Here is a 16,507-nt window from a genome sequence, read left to right on the forward strand (position 1 = left end):
ACCTTGCCTGCTCCACTAGGTCTTTGTGACAAAGCCAGGGGTGCTCTGGATTGGGAAGAGCCATATCTAAGTTGGACCCAAGGGGATGAAAAACACTGCACAGGGCCTCAAAGACTTGGTACCAAAAAAGCATGTGCAATCTGTCCTCAGTTCTGTGTTGACTACATGTTGAGATGATATTTTTGGATATATTAGGTTAAATAAAACAATCAAAACATGTCTCCCAATATTATCATTGTGGCTCTTGGGAAGGCTGAAACTCCAGTGGTCTCTTCTGTGGTTGCTATCTTACCCTCTGGGTGTCTCTGCTCTTAGATGCAGTGCTGACTATGTCCCATTTGCCTAGGACCTTCACTTTCTGCTCTATGTGTGTGTGACTCAAGCACCTGTGAAGATTCCTGGACAACCTCTTCACCATGGCCGTAACCCAGAAGAGGCCCTTTTCAAGAGGGATGCCTCATAGTCCCCCTACATCCTTTCAGGAATCAGAAGTTAGGGAGGCTGCAGGACAGGGTAGATGAGGACTCAGGTTCCATTGGCAGTTGGGCATGAAGTCATAGGGTTCTGGTGAGAAAAAGAAGGTTCTAGACTAACTCATTTGGAGGCAGGTATAAGGGCAGGAGCCCACTACCTCATACTTCAACTGCTCTCGGGGGTCCACAGCCTCTTCTGACTCATCTTCTCCCAAAGGTCCACAGTCTCCATTCCCATCTTCTTCCCAAAGACCTCCCCTTTTCACCCTCACCTCCCTAAGTACCACAGCCGCTTAAGTCCTTGCCTACTCTGGCCCAAAGCCTTCTATCTCTACCAATCCCCAGTCCCTGCAGCTTCCTGACCTTAGTTACTTGCTTCCCTCCAACCCACCTCTCAGCCACCCTGGCCTTAATGTCCAGCTCTGGGCAGCCACATAGGCACTGATATTGTAACCTGAGCTACAGGTGGTGACTGCTGGTGAAGCCATGTCAGGTGAGTGGGGCCGGGGGGGATATGCAGAGCTGTCCCTCTTCTGAACCTTACAGGGGCTGATAGAGCTGGCCAGGTAGAAAGCTTGCTACTCTTGCTTCCCAGAACTGTGTCCTTCCTCCCGGCCCTCAACCCCTCTTATCTGAACCTCTAGCAAGCTGGTTGGTCTCTGACTCAGCAAGAGCTGGGTTCAGGATGGCATTTGAGCAAGATTACAGGGACTGCTACTGTTCCTGAGCATAAGCTCCCAAGGTGCCTCCTTCTAGAGCCAGCGGACAGCCCCTCACTAGGACTTTCACCTTCACAACTGAGCACAGTCACGCTCGAGGACCTGCAGCTTCTCTTAACAGAAGGCCTAGCCAGTCCCAAGCCCTTGAGTGTGGAGACCTCAGAGAGGTATGAGTGTGGTAGCCGGGAATCCAGCTCCTTGGTCCCTGAACATGACACTCCTAAGCAGCGGAAACAGCTGGAGCAGTGGTGAGTTTCACAGAGTATGAGATACAGGGAAAGATGGCACACTGAGGAGTTAACCTCCGAGAGAGGCACAGTTTGTTTGACCAGGCTGCTCTGGCCCTGACCAGGGTAGCTGAGCTGCAGGCTGAGGTGGTTCGCCTGAGGAGACACAAGGAACGTTGTGAGCATGCCACACTGGGCCTGCTCCGTGAGCTGCTGCAGGTTCGTGCTCGTGTGCAGCTGCAGGCCTCAGAGCTGCGACAGCTGAGGCAAGAAGTGCAGCAGGCAGCTTGGAGCCCTGAGAAGGAGGCGCTAGAGGTAAGACATTGGGCCAAGCAGCAGACATAAGCAAGCCACCCTTTTCCTTGTGCTTGGAACAGCTTCCTGGACCCTGACCCTACTAATTCAGTGGTTCCATGCCCTGGCTCCTACACATCCACCTGCATCAGTACTGGAGGGACTTTAGGCAGCAAACTTGGCCTGCCTAGTCCCTCTTTCCGCCTCCTTTGCAGTTGTCTGGGCCCCAGAGCCAGAACCAGATACAAGTCCTGGACAAAAGGTACACAACAGAGACAAGCATAAGCTTCAGTGGGAGGGACTGGGACCCATGCGTCCCTGGAGTGGCTGGTGTTAGGGCCCATGAGGGTGTCTTTTTTTAAGTAGATGATACCTATAATAGTCCAACTCAGACTGGGTTCTGTACAGGTGGTGGGAGGCTGGTTGCAGGGCCCCGTGGCTAGACCTATGGCAATAAATGCTCCCTAGTTGCTCTGGGGTTGGCAGGGCAACTCCTTATCCCAGGCTGGTGGAGGTCCGAGAAGCTTTGACACAGATCAGGAGGACACAGGTGCTACAGGACTCAGAGCGGAAATGTTCCGAGCAGGAGATAAACCTCAGGTGGGCCAATTCCCTGAACTGACTCCAAACCAGTTTAGTATAAACATTAGGAGTTTCAGACCTGACTGAGGCTGAGGTCCTACCTGCCCTTTGCCCTAGTGCCACCAGCGGGCCATCCTCGGCCATTAGTGCCGCACTGCTGACTGCGCCCCCCCTGCCCCCCCCGCCTTCCTGCTCTCTTTCATTTGGCCACTAGCCCTCACTAGGGACCCTTCCATGTGTTACCTGGGCAGGTTGTGCTCCCTAGCCTAAGAAGAACCTAGGGTCCCAAAGCCCACCAGCCTCCGGGTGTTTCCCCAGCTGAGTTGATGTCACCACACCTACTGCCTCTAGGGTGACCAAGCTGACTGACTTGCTTAGGCAAGAGGAGAAGGGCCGGGAAGCAGCCTGCAGCACCCTACAAAAGAACCAGGAGGACATCAACCAAAAGGTGGACCTTGGGTTGGCCAAGATGCAGGTACCTCTTGAAAGCCAAGCCTCGCTAGCCTAGGCAGGAGTCATCAAAAAGTGTCTGAATAGACCTCCAGTGTCCCTAGCCTATGGCCTTGCCATCAGTGGGTCTCCCTTCCTGCAGTTGTTTGTGTCAGTCTGCACGCTATCAAAGATAAGGCTCCCAGTACTGTTCTGTCTGATGTGGTAACCTCCCATCCCACCTGGCATTGCCCATTCCCTGACCTTACCTTTGTTCTAAGGCATTGAAAACTTCTGCTGTCACACAGCCGCGTTTCAAGTGATGTGTAGCTATAGTTTGGGGGAACAGAGCCACGTACAGGAAAAGGGGCTTCTTACCATCTCAGTGAACTATCAGAAAAGGACATCTGGTCCTAAAGCCCCTTGTGCAGCTATTTTCAGTTTTAGCATTTCCCTCAAGTAGGAGCCACAAATTCCCAGGGCAGCATGTTTTCCCTTCTGCTTGGTACCCATAAGAGGGGCCTCATGGGGCTGAAGAATGGTTACACATGCCTGCCACCCAGTTCCTTGGCTCTAAATAGAGACCAGTGACTACAGCTGCTGTTCTGTATGTCCAGGCTCCTCATGGGATGGGATGGGCAGGGCATACTGAGTGCTTCCAGCTGTCCCAGCATAATTTGGCTGCCCAGATGTACTGGCATTCCCCTCAGAGCTTCTGGGAAGCTAATACGTTGGCATCATAGAGAGCACAGGAGCTTAGGATTCCTGGTATACTAGGCAGGGAGGGTTCAGGACCTTCGAGGGCTCTTCTGCAATGGTGTCAGGACTTTACACCCCAATACCTGTTTTTTGTTTGTTTTTGTTTGTTTAGTTGGTTGGTTTTTCGAGACTGGGTTTCTCTGTGTCTTTGGAGGCTGTCCTGGAACTAACTTTTGTAGACCAGGCTGGTCTCGAACTCACAGAAATCCTCTGCCTCTGCCTCCCGAGTGCTGGGATTAAAAGCATGCACCACCAACGCCCGGCCCCAATACCTGTTTTTATAATAAGGCTTTTGAGTCATGAACATTTGTTTAACATATGACAGTGGCAACTTTGGACAAGAGTTGGGAGGCTTCAGGGGAGACCCTGCAAGCTTGAAATGTTTGCTGTCTGATCCTTCAGAAAAAGTGGCTGAGGGATAGGTGTGTAGCTCAGTTTATGGAGTGCTGGCCTAGCATGCACAAAGTTCTGGACTCAACTGCTGGCACCCCTAAAACTGAGTGTGGTGGCACATGCTTGTAATTGTAACCCTTGGCAGCTAGAGACTAGACCAGAAGTTCAGTATCTTCTGTTGCATGACAAATATGAGAGCGGCCTGGGCTCTATGAGACCCTATCTTAAAAAAAATCTTATTTTTCTTTTAAGATAGGGTCTCATAGACCCCCAAAATAGCCAGGTGGTGCTGGCACATGCTTTTAATCCCAGCAGTCTGGAGGCAGAAGCAGACAGATCTCTGTAAGTTCAAGGCCAGCCTGGCCTACAGAGCAAGTTACAGGACAGGCTCCAAAAGCTACAGAGAAACCCTGTCTCAAGGAAAAAAAAAAAAAAAAAAAACAGGAAAAAAAAAAGAAAGTCTGGCGGTAGTGGTACACACCTTTAATCCCAGCACTCAGGAACCAGAGACCAGCCTGGTCTATAGAGTAAGTTCTAGGACAGCCAGGACTACACAGAGAAACCCTGTCTTGAAATGTCCCTTCCCTCCCAAAAGAGAAAAAGTGGCCAACACTGTTTCAGGCTCTCTTCCTACAGGGGAAGGGACCAGCAGTGGCTCAGATGATGTTAAAACTTCCCTGAGAGCCACCTTCTCCCAGACTACAGCCCAGGGTCTGAGACCTGGGCCTGTTGGCAGGAGAGGCCTGTGGCCATAGGAGATCAGAGTTAAATGGATACTGTGAAGCAGGTTTCTTATGACTTCTCTTTGGCATGTGTAGGGAGGTGAGAGCTCATTGCAAAGCTCTGGCTAACCTCAACCCTCCTGTGGACGTCAGCCTCCAGTGCTGGAATTACTGGCATGTGCCACACACATTCAGCTTTGTCAAATCCTGACCTTATGTCTCCTGGGGAGACATAAGAGAAACATTATTTCACTACAAATAGGGAAGGAGCCAACAGGGTTACAGAGAGATTCTAAGTCCAGGTTGGCAGACAAATAAATAAGCTTACTGGGGCTTCTTACAGGCAACATGGGTAACACAGGTGGTGCAACACCAAAAAGTCCCCATGACCTCACCATCAAAATTTTACCATTTCTATCCTCTAATGTGGGAGTAGTTGGACAGGAGGAAGTGGTGGTTGTAATGTCATAGAAAGGTCTTGTGACTCTCCCTCCTTCCTCCCAGAGGGACTGTTAGCCCCATTCCCATAGACAGAGCTATCTTCTTAGAGATGTTTCTCATGGCCATGACTGTGGATCAAGATCTCAAGAGATCACCACAGTTGGTCAACTCCATAATGGCACTGGCTATGTCAAGTCCTAAAGGAGACAACTGTACAGAGGGTATGAGGTGGAGGGACAGAAGGCTGGGTTGGGCCTTGAACCTCTGTCCTGTGCCTTCAGACCCTCAGAGCAGCAGGAGAGCAGCATAGAGAGAAGGCAAAGGATTACATATAGTTTCCGTCCCACCCCTTGATGAGGCCTGAGCATGGGGTGTTCCCTCATGGATGGGGATGCTCTCACATAATGGGGGTGTTTTCACACCTGCTTCTCTTAATGAAACTCCAGCTCAGCATGGATTTCGGTGCCCATTACACAACCTTCTCTGGATACACTAGGGCTCTGAATGTGGGCTTAATTGTCTGGACTCCTGTGACCTTGACCTTTAGGTCCCTTCCTGGCCCATGAGCTAGTGTTCCGAGTACAGTGGATCCTATCAGCCCAAAGCATGAAGCCTGGCTATACAGGGATTGGGAACATGGTGTGTGTGTGTGTGTGTGTGTGTGTGTGTGTGTGTGTGTGTGTGTGCGTGTGTGTGTGTGTGCGACCTGGATGAGAGAATGGATACACCAGGCATGGAAGGATGTCCAGTGGGGAAGCTTCAGGTGACTATGTGACCCCTCCCAGGACCAGGTAACTGAATTCGGTGAGGAGATGAGCATCCGATTCCTAAAGAGGGAGGCCAAACTATGCAGTTTTCTGCAGAAGTGTTTCCTGGCCATGGAGCAGGTGAGAGCCTGGCGGGGCCCAGTGTCCTCATGGATTGCCCAGGTGGGTCACAAATTCACAGCAGCCAGTGCTATCTCCACAGAGAATGAAATCTTCAGAGAGCACACGGCTCATGGCAGAAAGCAGCCTTCGAGAGGAACTGGAAAGCCACTGGAAGAAGCTACATGAACTGACAGAGGAGCGTTTGCGGGCCTTGCAGATACATAGTGAGGTGGGCCTGGGTGGCCAGGTGGGGTGGGAGATGGGTTAGTCGCCAAGGCTCAGGGCCACTTCTGCCACAGCAGGAGGAGGAGGGTCGCCTGCTGGAGCAGTGCCGGGGCCTGGACAAAGCTGTGGTCTATCTGACCAAGTTTGTGCGACAGAACCAGGTGTCACTGAATCGTGTCCTGCTGGCTGAACAGAAAGCTCGGTAGGTGTCATGTTAGGACAGTAGGCCACCCAGTCCCTTGCTCAGCTAACCACTGGCTGGGTTCAACTGGGGAATGCCCTGCCACAACCCCTACAGCTGTAAGTTAAACATTAGGCCAGTTGGACATGTTATGACAGACTAGCGGGCCTCTGCTAGAGCTCCTGTTCCTCCACCCTGACCCTCACACAGAGCCCCTTCTTGATAGCACCCATCCTCTGGTTCATGAAATTACCTGGAAGGTCCCAGAGCTAGCAACCAGGTCTCCTCACTGACCAGTGCTAAGGGACAATTTGAGCATCGATATGCAGGGAGGCCAAGGTGAGCTTGGAGGAGAACCAGGCTGGGGAGCTGGCCTCGTATGTCCACGAGAATCTGGAGGCTGTGCAGATGGCTGGCAAGCTAGCCCAGCAGGAAATGCAGAGCGAACTGCAGCTGGTAAGCGGCTGAGGGTGTGGTGGTCAGCAGGAGTGGTGTATGCAGGCATCTAGCCAGAGACCCCCGACCCCATGCTGTCTTGTGCAGCTCCAAGAGAAGAGCCAGGTCCTAGAGGGGTCGATGGCCCGGCTGGAGCAGCAGCTGAAGGACCTGAGTGACCACTGTCTAGCTCTGAACTGGAAGTTAGACCTGCAGGAGCAAACATTAGGCCTGAAGCTGTCTCAGGTGAGGTGGACAGGCCCATAAGGAAGGGCAGTAAAGATGATGGGACCAAGGGTAGAGACCTGATCCTCTGAATCAGGCAGAGTGGCTCCAGTAATCTTGGCCCCTTGCCATGCACGTCTCTCTCTCTCTCTCTCTCTCTCTCTCTCTCTCTCTCTCTCTCTCTCTCTCTCTCTCTCTGTCCTCTTTCTGTCTCCTTCCTTCCAACAATTCCTCTTTCAGCCCAGCAGTGGTGGCTGTTTGCTTTAATCCCAGCACTTAAGAGAAAGAGGCAGGTGAATCTCTGTGAGTTCTAGGCCAGCCTGGTCTACACAATGAATTCCAGGCCAACCTGGAAACCCTGCTTGATGGGGGCTGGAGAGATGGCTCCGGGGTTAAGAGCAGTGGCTGTTCTTCCAGAGGACTTGGGTTCTATTCCCAGTACCCACACCTATCTGTAACTCCAGTTCCAGGGGAATCTGGTATCCTTACACCAATGCACATAAAATAAAGTTAAATAAAGTATTAAAAAAAAAGAAACCATGCTTGAAAAAGAAAAAAAAAATCACCTTTTGCCATGCAGTGGTGGTACATACCTTTAATCCCAGCTCTCAGGAGGTAGAGGCAGGTGGATCTCTGTGAGTTTGAGGACAGCCTGGTCTACAAAGTGAGTGCCAGGATGGCCAGGGCTGTTACACACAGAAACCCTGTCTCGGAAAACAAAACAAAACAAAAAACTGGGTTTTGTTTGGTTTTATATTTTATTTGAGTTTCTTTTATATATATTTTATGTGTGTGAGTGCTCAGACCAAAGGAGGGTGTCAATCTCCTGAAGCTGAAGTTAAAGTGATTGTGAGCCACCCAACATGGATACTGGGAACCAAACTCCAGTCCTCTGGAAGAGCAGCAAGTGCTTTTAACTGCTGAGCCATTCCTTCAGCCCGTTATTTTTTTTATTGTTGTTTTGTTTTTCCGATTTTTTTATTTTTTATTTCATTTTACATTCCAACCACAGTTCTCCCCCTCCCACCCCTCTTCCTGCCCCCCTTGCTTCCTCCCACCCCTCACCTCCTCCCATTTTGTTTTGTGTGTTAAGAGAGGATCTTGCCATGTAGCCTAGGCTGGCCTGATAGTCAATTTTCCTGCCTAGCCTCCTGAGTGTTAGGATCATGTGTCTGAGCTCAGCCCTAACCCTAACTAAAACACAATGGTTTTAGTACATCCATAGAAAAGCTATCAGCCAAAGCTATCTCATTACTTCAGATAGAAACCCCAGAGTCTAACAGTCTCTCTTCTCCCCCTCCAGCTCTGATTTGTGTGCTGTAGGCCCTTCATCCCAGCCCTGTCATCTCAGCCTTCTCTCTTGAGTTGCCTTCATGGGTCATCGCTGTTGTGTGGACCCATGCTTTATCCCTTTACAGCTGGGTAACATTCCCACAAGGGGACAGGCCATGCTTTGCTTGCTCCTATGCTGACAGACATGGGCTGTTCTCCTTTATAGCTCCTGTGAATATACACCTCTAGATCCCCCAACTTTGGCTGGCTCCGCATCCCTTCTGGGCATGTACGGCCAGAAAGAGTAACTGCCAACAGGGTCCTTTGACCACAATGTTTGTACCCTCCTACAGTGTGGCCAGTCTCTTCTCTATTCCTCTCACTGCCAGCTGTCACCTCCTCAACAACATGGTTCTGTTCAGCTGGATGGCTTTGTTGGCTGGGAAGACCATAGGTCTGGCATCTCTGTCCTCTGCAGTGTCTGGCCAGGCTGTGTATATACAAACCATGCCAAGATGCAGGTCTATATACAAACATGCTTAGAGTCAGACACTCTGCCTCTGGCTTCAGTCAGCCCTGTTTGTGTACCATCCCTCACTGGATGTTGAAATTGTAGGTGCAGACTGCATGGGAAGGCGTGGAGCAGGATTCCCTGCAGAGTCTGACCCAATGCCTGAAAGAGATCTCAGCTCACTTGCAGGAGATGCAAGAAAAAGTGAACAGCCTGCCCCAGCAGGTGGGTAAGGCCGGGGTGCAGCTAGCCTTGGCTGTGCTTGAGCTAGCCTGGTACTCCCAAGTGGCTATGCTGAGTCATTTGGGGTTCCTACATCTTCCACATTTCAGATAGAAAGTATCTGCAACAAGTGTGTTCTTCTCAAGAGTGATGTGGACCTGAAGATCTCTGCTGAAGGCAAGACCAGGTGAGTTTGAAGCCTCCCAGGCCACTGGGAAGCACAGAAAGTTGGGACCTCTTGATTGTCACTGATCCCCACAGTACTCCTCTAAGCCCTGCACCTCTGCACCAGTGTTTGCCTTGTCCCCAACCAGTCCCACTCTGAGCTCTATCTCCTGTGGTATAGCCTGTATGCACTCTCAAGTTTAGCCCTGCGATAGATAGTCTTGCCTTCTTCCTTGGGCTCTGGGACTCCCCTACAACCAGCCCTTGGTGCCCACAGAGAGTCTGAGGTTGAGGCTGTGCGACAGGAGCTAGCCACCCTGCTGATGTCTGTGCAGTTTCTGAAGGAGGAGAACCCTGGACGGAAGATTGCGGAGATCCAGGGCCAGCTGGCCACGGTATCCTTTGGGCCCCAGGAGGCCACTTGCATCCATTTCCCTAACCTCCAAATGTTGGTGATTCTGTAGTAATGGGTACATCTGGACATCAGCAGTCCATGTCTACCCATGATTGGAGCTGTGTTTAGTTTCAGAAGCAAATAATAAAGTTAGAGAACAGCCTCCAGGCCAACAAGACCATCCAGAACCTGAAGTTTAATAACGAGACCAAGCTGGTGAGAAGAAACTTGAAGAACCACTGACCTCTCGCCCCAAGTCTCTCTTCTCCCGTCTCCATGGGGACCAGGCAGTTTGCTAGCTGGGTGGTGCTGGACAGTGTTTCCTGGAGATGAGGGCCTACTGCTGGGCTTCCTCCACAGAAGATATTCCCACATACACACATCTTCTGCCCACCTGTGATCCAATCCCCGTTTCTCTGCAGTTGTCTCCCCCCCCACCCCCCGCCATGAGTCCTGTTAACATGCTACCTCTACATTTGCAGCGCACAGAGGAAATTGCAACTCTGCGTGAGAGCATGCTGAGCTTGTGGAGTGAGGAGGGCCCCTGGCCACTGACACTGGGCAGCAAGCGGGTCTTCATGTCCCTGGTGAGGCAGCGGTTCTTCATCAAGGACCTAGCCCTGGGCGAGCTGCTTCCTGTGAACTCCTGGGGCTTGTATCAGGCTGTGAGGTGGGCAGCTGAGAGCCTGGGTCTCCCAAGGGTAGCAGCCCAGCCACAAGGAGGCATGTTGTGTATGAGCTGTGTCTCTGGCAGGTGGCTTCAATGGAAGACAGTCCTCTTGAACTTGGTGGCCCAGCAAAGGCCAAGAACAATCTCAGCGATGACCCACTGGAAGCCTGCAGCTGAGATCATGTCTCTGACCCTGTCCTAGAAATAAACACGCCAGTTTTTTTACCTACTGGAGCCAGAGTCTCTTGCTATCTGATAGAATAACTTTTCCACGGCTCATAGGCCTGGCAAGGGCATCAAGCAGTGAGAGGGAGCAAAATCAGAAGGCCCAGGTTGTTTGACCCTGAAGGATCCATCCTGCCCTGCTTAGCCCCAGGCACTTTTATCACCTTTCCTAGGCCACACCTGTCAGGACCCACCCCAGCTGCCTGTGAGGGTCCTCAGATCAGCCTCACCCTTGCCTAGCTGCCCATTAACACTGAAATGCCACCGAGGAAGCCACTTGTGAGCATGAATCAGCATGTATGTTTCTTTGTGTGATCGAGCAGTGACCCTCTTCTAGCCTCTCAAGAAAACCTGCACTTTGCATGAAGCTCCCAGTCCTTGCTACCAGCCTTGCTGAGGAGATGGCACATAGAATCATCAGCTCTGGCCCTACAGAGAGAGACAGTGGAGAAGGCTGGCCTTGTTTGGTCCCCAACCCAGCTACCCTTTGCCACCTTGAATCTTGGAGCTAGCCTGGTAAAGAATGGGTCTCCCCAGAGGGACATGTGTGCAAGTGACTCACAGTTCGTGCCTGAGGGAAGAGTTCTGAGGCCTGCTGTATATAGCCGGGTCCTTCAAGAGCTGTAGCCAGATATGGCCAGGTCTAGACAAGCATTTGCTCTCCCTATCCAGTGCTGGTGGCAGCAATTCCAGGCTCAGGATAAGCTGAGATCCTCTTGGGTCTGCTTTCCTCTTGAGGTAAGAGCCAAGTACATTGCTACTTGGATAGACCCATGAGAGAGGTGCCTGGGCTACAGGAAGAAGAGGCTGGGTGTCTTAGCAAGGGTCACCACTGCCTTAGCACACCCCTTCCCTGCCTACTCACTACACCTCAGTAAGCTGTGTTCCCTCCAGGGCCTGGGGGCCTCCACTCTGCAGCTCAGAGCTACTCTCAGCAGACCAGCTGGCCAGCAGATCACTAAAATCTGGTGTGTCAGGATGCAGTAGGCCTAGTGGGTTGGGTACAGGCTCCTTCCAGAAGGATGAAGGCAATTTCCTTTGGGTCATGGGGGTAATGTGGCTATACTTACGCTCTAGCCTCAGTCTTTGACAAGCTGACACTCTGGGCCTGGAGAACTGCCGAAGCCCATAGTCAAAGAGCTCAGCCAGGGGGCCCAGCGGTGGCACCCTGTCTCCTCTGTGGCCCAGCCTGTGCACCTGACCCTCAGGCCCCCCAGGCACATGCACACTGAGCTCAGCAGCCTCCTCATCCTCTGGGGACCCATCCTGGGCCAGGCGTACCAGGTCAGCATAGTACAGGTCCCGGGCAGAGCAGCTGGCTGGTTGGCTGTCAGAATAGACATCTTGGGCATCTGGGTCTTGCCCTGTGTCCTTTCGTCCAAAGTACCGCTGAATGTCGCCACTGATAAGCTCTGAGAAGCGCAGCAGCTGCATTGGGGTCTCAGGACTGCTGGGACTCTGGGGGGCCACTCCTGAGCTCTGGGAGTCTGGGCTGCAGTCCTGTGGCCCCTCATCTTGCAGCTCCTGGTATCCCTCTTCCTCGTCTTCCTCCTCCTCTTCTTCTTCTTCAGAAGTTTCTGGAACCTCCAGATCTGTGGGCAGGAAGGGCTGATGTGATGGTAGGGGCAACCGGAAGTCACAGACAGACCGTATCACACCAGCAGCCATCTTGTTGAGGTCCCCCAAATTTGGGGGATGGTCCTGGGGTAGCAGACACAAGCTAGGAGGGAAGTAAAGGGGTGAGCTGGCAAGTTAGGACTGGCAGTGCCCACTGGACACAGCCTGAATGTGTGACCCGGGAAAGGCTGCCTCGTTCTTTCCTCTCCTGATCCCTGGGCCTCCTGAACTCAGGGAGATAGGTGGACAGGATCCTCTGGTGTAGGTGGGGCCATCGTGGTACAGAGGAACTATTAGAACCACCACAGCTGTGGTCACTCAGGCCACAGAATATGGTAGGAGAGGCAGAAGTCCTAGAGAGAGAAGTACTACCTGGATAGGCAGGGATCACTGTGGAGACAGGACAGCACCTTCACCGGTCCAGAACACTGGCAGATGCTGTGGGGAGCTTCAAGGGCTGTGGCAGTCAAAAAGCCCCACCCAACCTGGTTCTTACCTAGCTACAGTCACAGCTCTGCCTGCAGTTCTTTTCTGAGGAGGGACATTGTAGGGGTTTAGTTTTTTTTTTTTTTTTCCTGCTTTGGTTTGGTTTTCTTTTGTTTTGAGATAGGGTCTCTCTCATAGTCCTGGCTGTCCTGGAACTTGCTATGTAAACTGGACTGGCCTCAGACTCACACAGACCTGCCTGTCCCTGCCTCCAGAGTTCTGGGATTAAGGGCATGTGCCACCATTCCTGAGTAGGGATTCTTGTTTTTTAAAGAAAAGCATCTAGCTGGACAGTGGTGGTGTGTGCCTTTCATCCCAGCACTCAGGAGGCAGAGGTAGGTGGATATCTGTGAGTTTGAGGCCAGCCTGGTCTACAGAGTGAGTTTCAGGACAGCCAGGGCAACACAGAGAAACCCTGTTTTGAAAAAAAAGGGAGAGGGGTCCTCAAACCAGGCATGGTGGCACATGCCTTTAATCTCAGTACTCAGGAGGCAGAGGCAAGCAGATCTCAGGATTTGAAGCCAGCCTGGTCTACAGAGTGAGTACCAGGACAACCATGGCTATACAGAGAAACTGTCTAGAAAAAAAAAGAGAGAGAAAAAGAAAGGAGACCTACTTGGGAGAACCTGCATCAACCCTGCCTTTACCTCCTGAATGCAGGGATGATAGGCACGAGCCACCACGCCCAGCTAGCCCTGGGTTTTAATTTGATACCTGACCACAATGTGAGGATACCTGAATGTCCCCCACCCAAACCTCCTGCTAAGGGTTATAGGGACAGATGAAGGATTCCTAAAGGAGTGAACCCCACGGATTGCTGTGCAGATCCAAAAAGACCTAAAGACAACTACTGAGCCTAAGGAAGAGGAGGTGGTTGGGAGAGTAATATGGCTCTTCCTGGCTAGAAACCCTGAAGTGGCTAGATCTGGATCCTAGAGTCACCAGGCTCTCTTCACAGAGAAAGGGGAATATCTTAGGTGTGTCAGAAGATGATCTGTCTCTCAGAGGCCTGGGTATGAATGGCCCCTTGGTCAGATTCCCCAGGGTCAAACTGCACAGCCCCTCCCTGCTATCCTGAAACCCTGAGTTTGGGAAGCAGAGACTGACCACATCAATGTCCTACTTTGCTGGATCCCTCTGTCCCAGGAGGTGCCCAATGGTCATGACACTTGTCTGTGAGGATGACTCCTAATGGAGAGCTCAATGCAGACATATTCCCTATGGAAGGAATTCCCCCCTTGTCCCTCCTCGCCATCCCAGAAGACTCCAGCCCACACACCCAGGCTCCTACCTGACTGGAACTGCAGCGCTCACTCAGCAGGCCCACCTCCACCTGGGGTGCAAGCATTTATAGCTGGGCTCTACAACTGCCTGAGGCTGGCAAATATTTGGCAACGGCATTGTCATCGCAGACTGGGCAAACATATCCCGTTTGCTTTAGCGCCCAGCAACCAGAGCTCCGCGGGGGGAGTGCCCGAAGACTGCCTCACCTGCACGCAGCCTGCCTGGGGACCATGGAGTGTTTGCCTCAGGCCCAGCTGGCCCACACCCTGGACCCGAGGACCCTTATCTGTGCTGCTGATTGGGGCCCCATCCAAGCCTTGTCAAATAGGCGGAAAATTAAATTTCATGCTATTTTGAGTTCTGGAGTACGCCTCTCCAGAGGACATCCTGCCTGCAGTGCATGCTATAAACTACGCTATGTAGCAACAGGACATGGAGCAGGGGGAAGGTACTGAGTATATGCAACCATCCACCATGTCCAAGACAGGAGCTAACACTTGCAGCCCTTGTGATCCCTTCCAAGCTCCTCCAGTCTCTGGGCCTTTGTGCAGCTGAAATCAGCCATAATCATGTCAACCAACCCAGTAAAGACTGTGAGGACGACTCTCATGGTGGCTGCCACCCACTTGCCCAGAAACCCAGCTGTAATTGTAGTCAGACTGCTTAACCAACTGCTTTCCTGAGCATCCTTTGTGGGGTTGGCACAAGGCACCTCCATTCTCTGGTTGGAAGCCTTCTGGATGCTCCTGCACCTAAGCAGAGTCGGGGGGCTCTAATGTCTGCCTGCTGTCTCCAGTACTCCTGAGGTCCTCTCTGCCTTTCTGGTGGTGTATTAGCTTCCTCTGGCTTCCTTAATCACTGATCTCAAAGTGGGTGGTTTTAGAACAACAGGACATTGTTCTTTGTCCTCCTGGAGGCCAGAGTCCAAACTGAGATGTCAGCAAGGCTGGTTCCTTCTGGAAAGTTGAGGAGATCCTAGGGCTGCCAGCCACTTGGTATTCCTTATCTTGAAGCCTGTCATTACCATCAATGCTGTCATCTTCACACAGGCTTTCACTTTTTTTTTAATAAAAAAAGGGACATCAAATTTAATTTGAAGAAAAACAACTTGAAACTGCAAGAACAATGGGCAAACCACTCCTGAAAAGAGCAGAGTGGTTACACTGACAGGAGGGCTGGAGAAAAAGGAATGTGTCATTTTAGCTGGAGAGGTTATAAGTTACTTGCAAATAAACTTCTTTGAGGGTGGAGGGATCTCAGGTCATTTCTGACTATCAGAATGCATGTGAGTGTTCTGTACATCTCCATAGGCAAAGTCTCCATTTTCCTACACAGGACCATCTTCTGTCTTAGCCAACTCTCAGTGAAGGGGCAACTAGAACAACACCATCTCCCCAGATGAAGAGCATGGGGATGTTCCATTTTGTTGATTTATATATCTCTTCATATGTCTCTTCATCAGTCTCTATCATTGTTGTCACAGCTTCTTCTATGTCTCCCAGGATCATATTTAAATGTTGTTCATAAGCACATAATCTGCCTCGAAGCTCTCGGGCGTTTCTCATCTTCACATAAAGTCCCTCATCCAAACTGAGCCTGATGAGATCCAGGACTCCTCTACGGTACTGGCAGTCTGCTACTGATCTACATGGTCCGCCATGTTTCCAGGCTTTCACTTAAAAACAAAACAAAACAAAACAAAACCTTGGAACAAGGTCTTGCTATATAGCCTATGCTGGCCAAAACCTAGTGGCCATCTGAGTGCTGGGATTGCAGGCATATACTACCATGCTTGGCTTGCAACTTTTACAAGGGTGTTTACTGGTGGCTTTAGGGCTACCTTAATCCAGCACACCCTAAGCTTCACTAGTCACAGCAACAAAGACGTTTTCCCAAATATATTCACATCCTGTGGTTTAGGGTGGACATGCATTTAGTGGGGACACTATTCTAGCTGATCCAGGTACTCTCCAGGAAGAATGTGTCCCCTGGGGCACTCAGCTGCCCTGAAGTAGCCCCCAGTGAATTCGAGTGTCAACTATGGCTCCTTCTGCTGGGGCTAGTTCCAAGGACAGGAAAGTGTCTCCTCACACCATAGCTTTCACTATCTTGGGCCCAAAGCACTCGATGATTGTCTCTAAGGCCAGCACTTCACCTGACTGGGGAGCTAAGAGGGGTGTGGCTAACATTTACCCTTCCTGGCCCCTTCCTTGTTCCAGACGCCACCCCTACCTTAGGCAAGGACAGCACTTTATTTCAAGCCAGCTTAACCCTCTTGGGAACCTAATCTCCAGGCTGAGGGTATGTTCCCCGACACTTCCAACACACTACAATGGCCTTCAGCCTTTTCCTGCCCCAAGAACATACTTGATGGCTTTAGTCAGTTTGTGCTTTCTAGAGGGTAAGAGGTTAGGGGAACCAACCCTAAAGATACTCCACACCTGGTCACTGCAGTCAGGACCCCTCACCCAGCATGGGAAAGCCATAGGGAAATGAAAAGTCCTAAGAATGAGAACCTCTAAGGGCTAGGCTGAATTGGGAATGTACTGAAATTGGTAGGTTGCTTACATAGTGTACCCAAAACTCAGGGTTAGATCCCCAATGCCATATGAACTGTGTATGATGCTGCATGCCTATAATCCTAGCACTGAGAGGTGGAGGCAAGAGATTCTGAAGTTCAAGGTCAT

At 51.3% G+C, this 16,507-nt stretch overlaps 3 protein-coding genes across 3 annotated transcripts; 1 reads left to right on the forward strand and 2 right to left on the reverse strand.

Annotated features, from left to right (window-relative positions):
• Window positions 1-416: 416 nt before the first annotated feature.
• On the forward strand, window positions 417-10,437 carry Ccdc154 (coiled-coil domain containing 154). Its single transcript, XM_027424814.2, has 17 exons — window positions 417-422; window positions 1,118-1,440; window positions 1,545-1,734; window positions 1,929-1,975; window positions 2,218-2,313; window positions 2,647-2,770; window positions 5,825-5,926; window positions 6,009-6,137; window positions 6,211-6,335; window positions 6,644-6,770; window positions 6,858-6,995; window positions 8,863-8,982; window positions 9,090-9,166; window positions 9,422-9,539; window positions 9,668-9,754; window positions 10,021-10,208; window positions 10,293-10,437. Exons 1-17 carry the CDS (start codon window positions 417-419, stop codon window positions 10,408-10,410), a joined length of 2,115 nt encoding a protein of 704 aa, XP_027280615.1. The 3' UTR covers window positions 10,411-10,437.
• An 860-nt stretch (window positions 10,438-11,297) lies between these two features.
• Percc1 (proline and glutamate rich with coiled coil 1) lies at window positions 11,298-12,101 on the reverse strand. The gene has a single exon (XM_035447660.1). The coding sequence runs from the start codon at window positions 12,099-12,101 to the stop codon at window positions 11,298-11,300; it is 804 nt and encodes a 267-aa protein (XP_035303551.1).
• Window positions 12,102-15,012: 2,911 nt separating this feature from the next.
• Window positions 15,013-15,480, reverse strand: LOC100773124 (U6 snRNA-associated Sm-like protein LSm3). Its single transcript, XM_035447357.1, is given in 2 exon segments — window positions 15,013-15,432; window positions 15,435-15,480. Coding segments are annotated over 2 exon segments (309 nt in total). The 3' UTR covers window positions 15,013-15,169.
• Window positions 15,481-16,507: the final 1,027 nt, after the last annotated feature.

This window comes from Cricetulus griseus, chromosome 7, assembly GCF_003668045.3.
Source record: "Cricetulus griseus strain 17A/GY chromosome 7, alternate assembly CriGri-PICRH-1.0, whole genome shotgun sequence".
Lineage (NCBI taxonomy): Eukaryota > Metazoa > Chordata > Mammalia > Rodentia > Cricetidae > Cricetulus > Cricetulus griseus.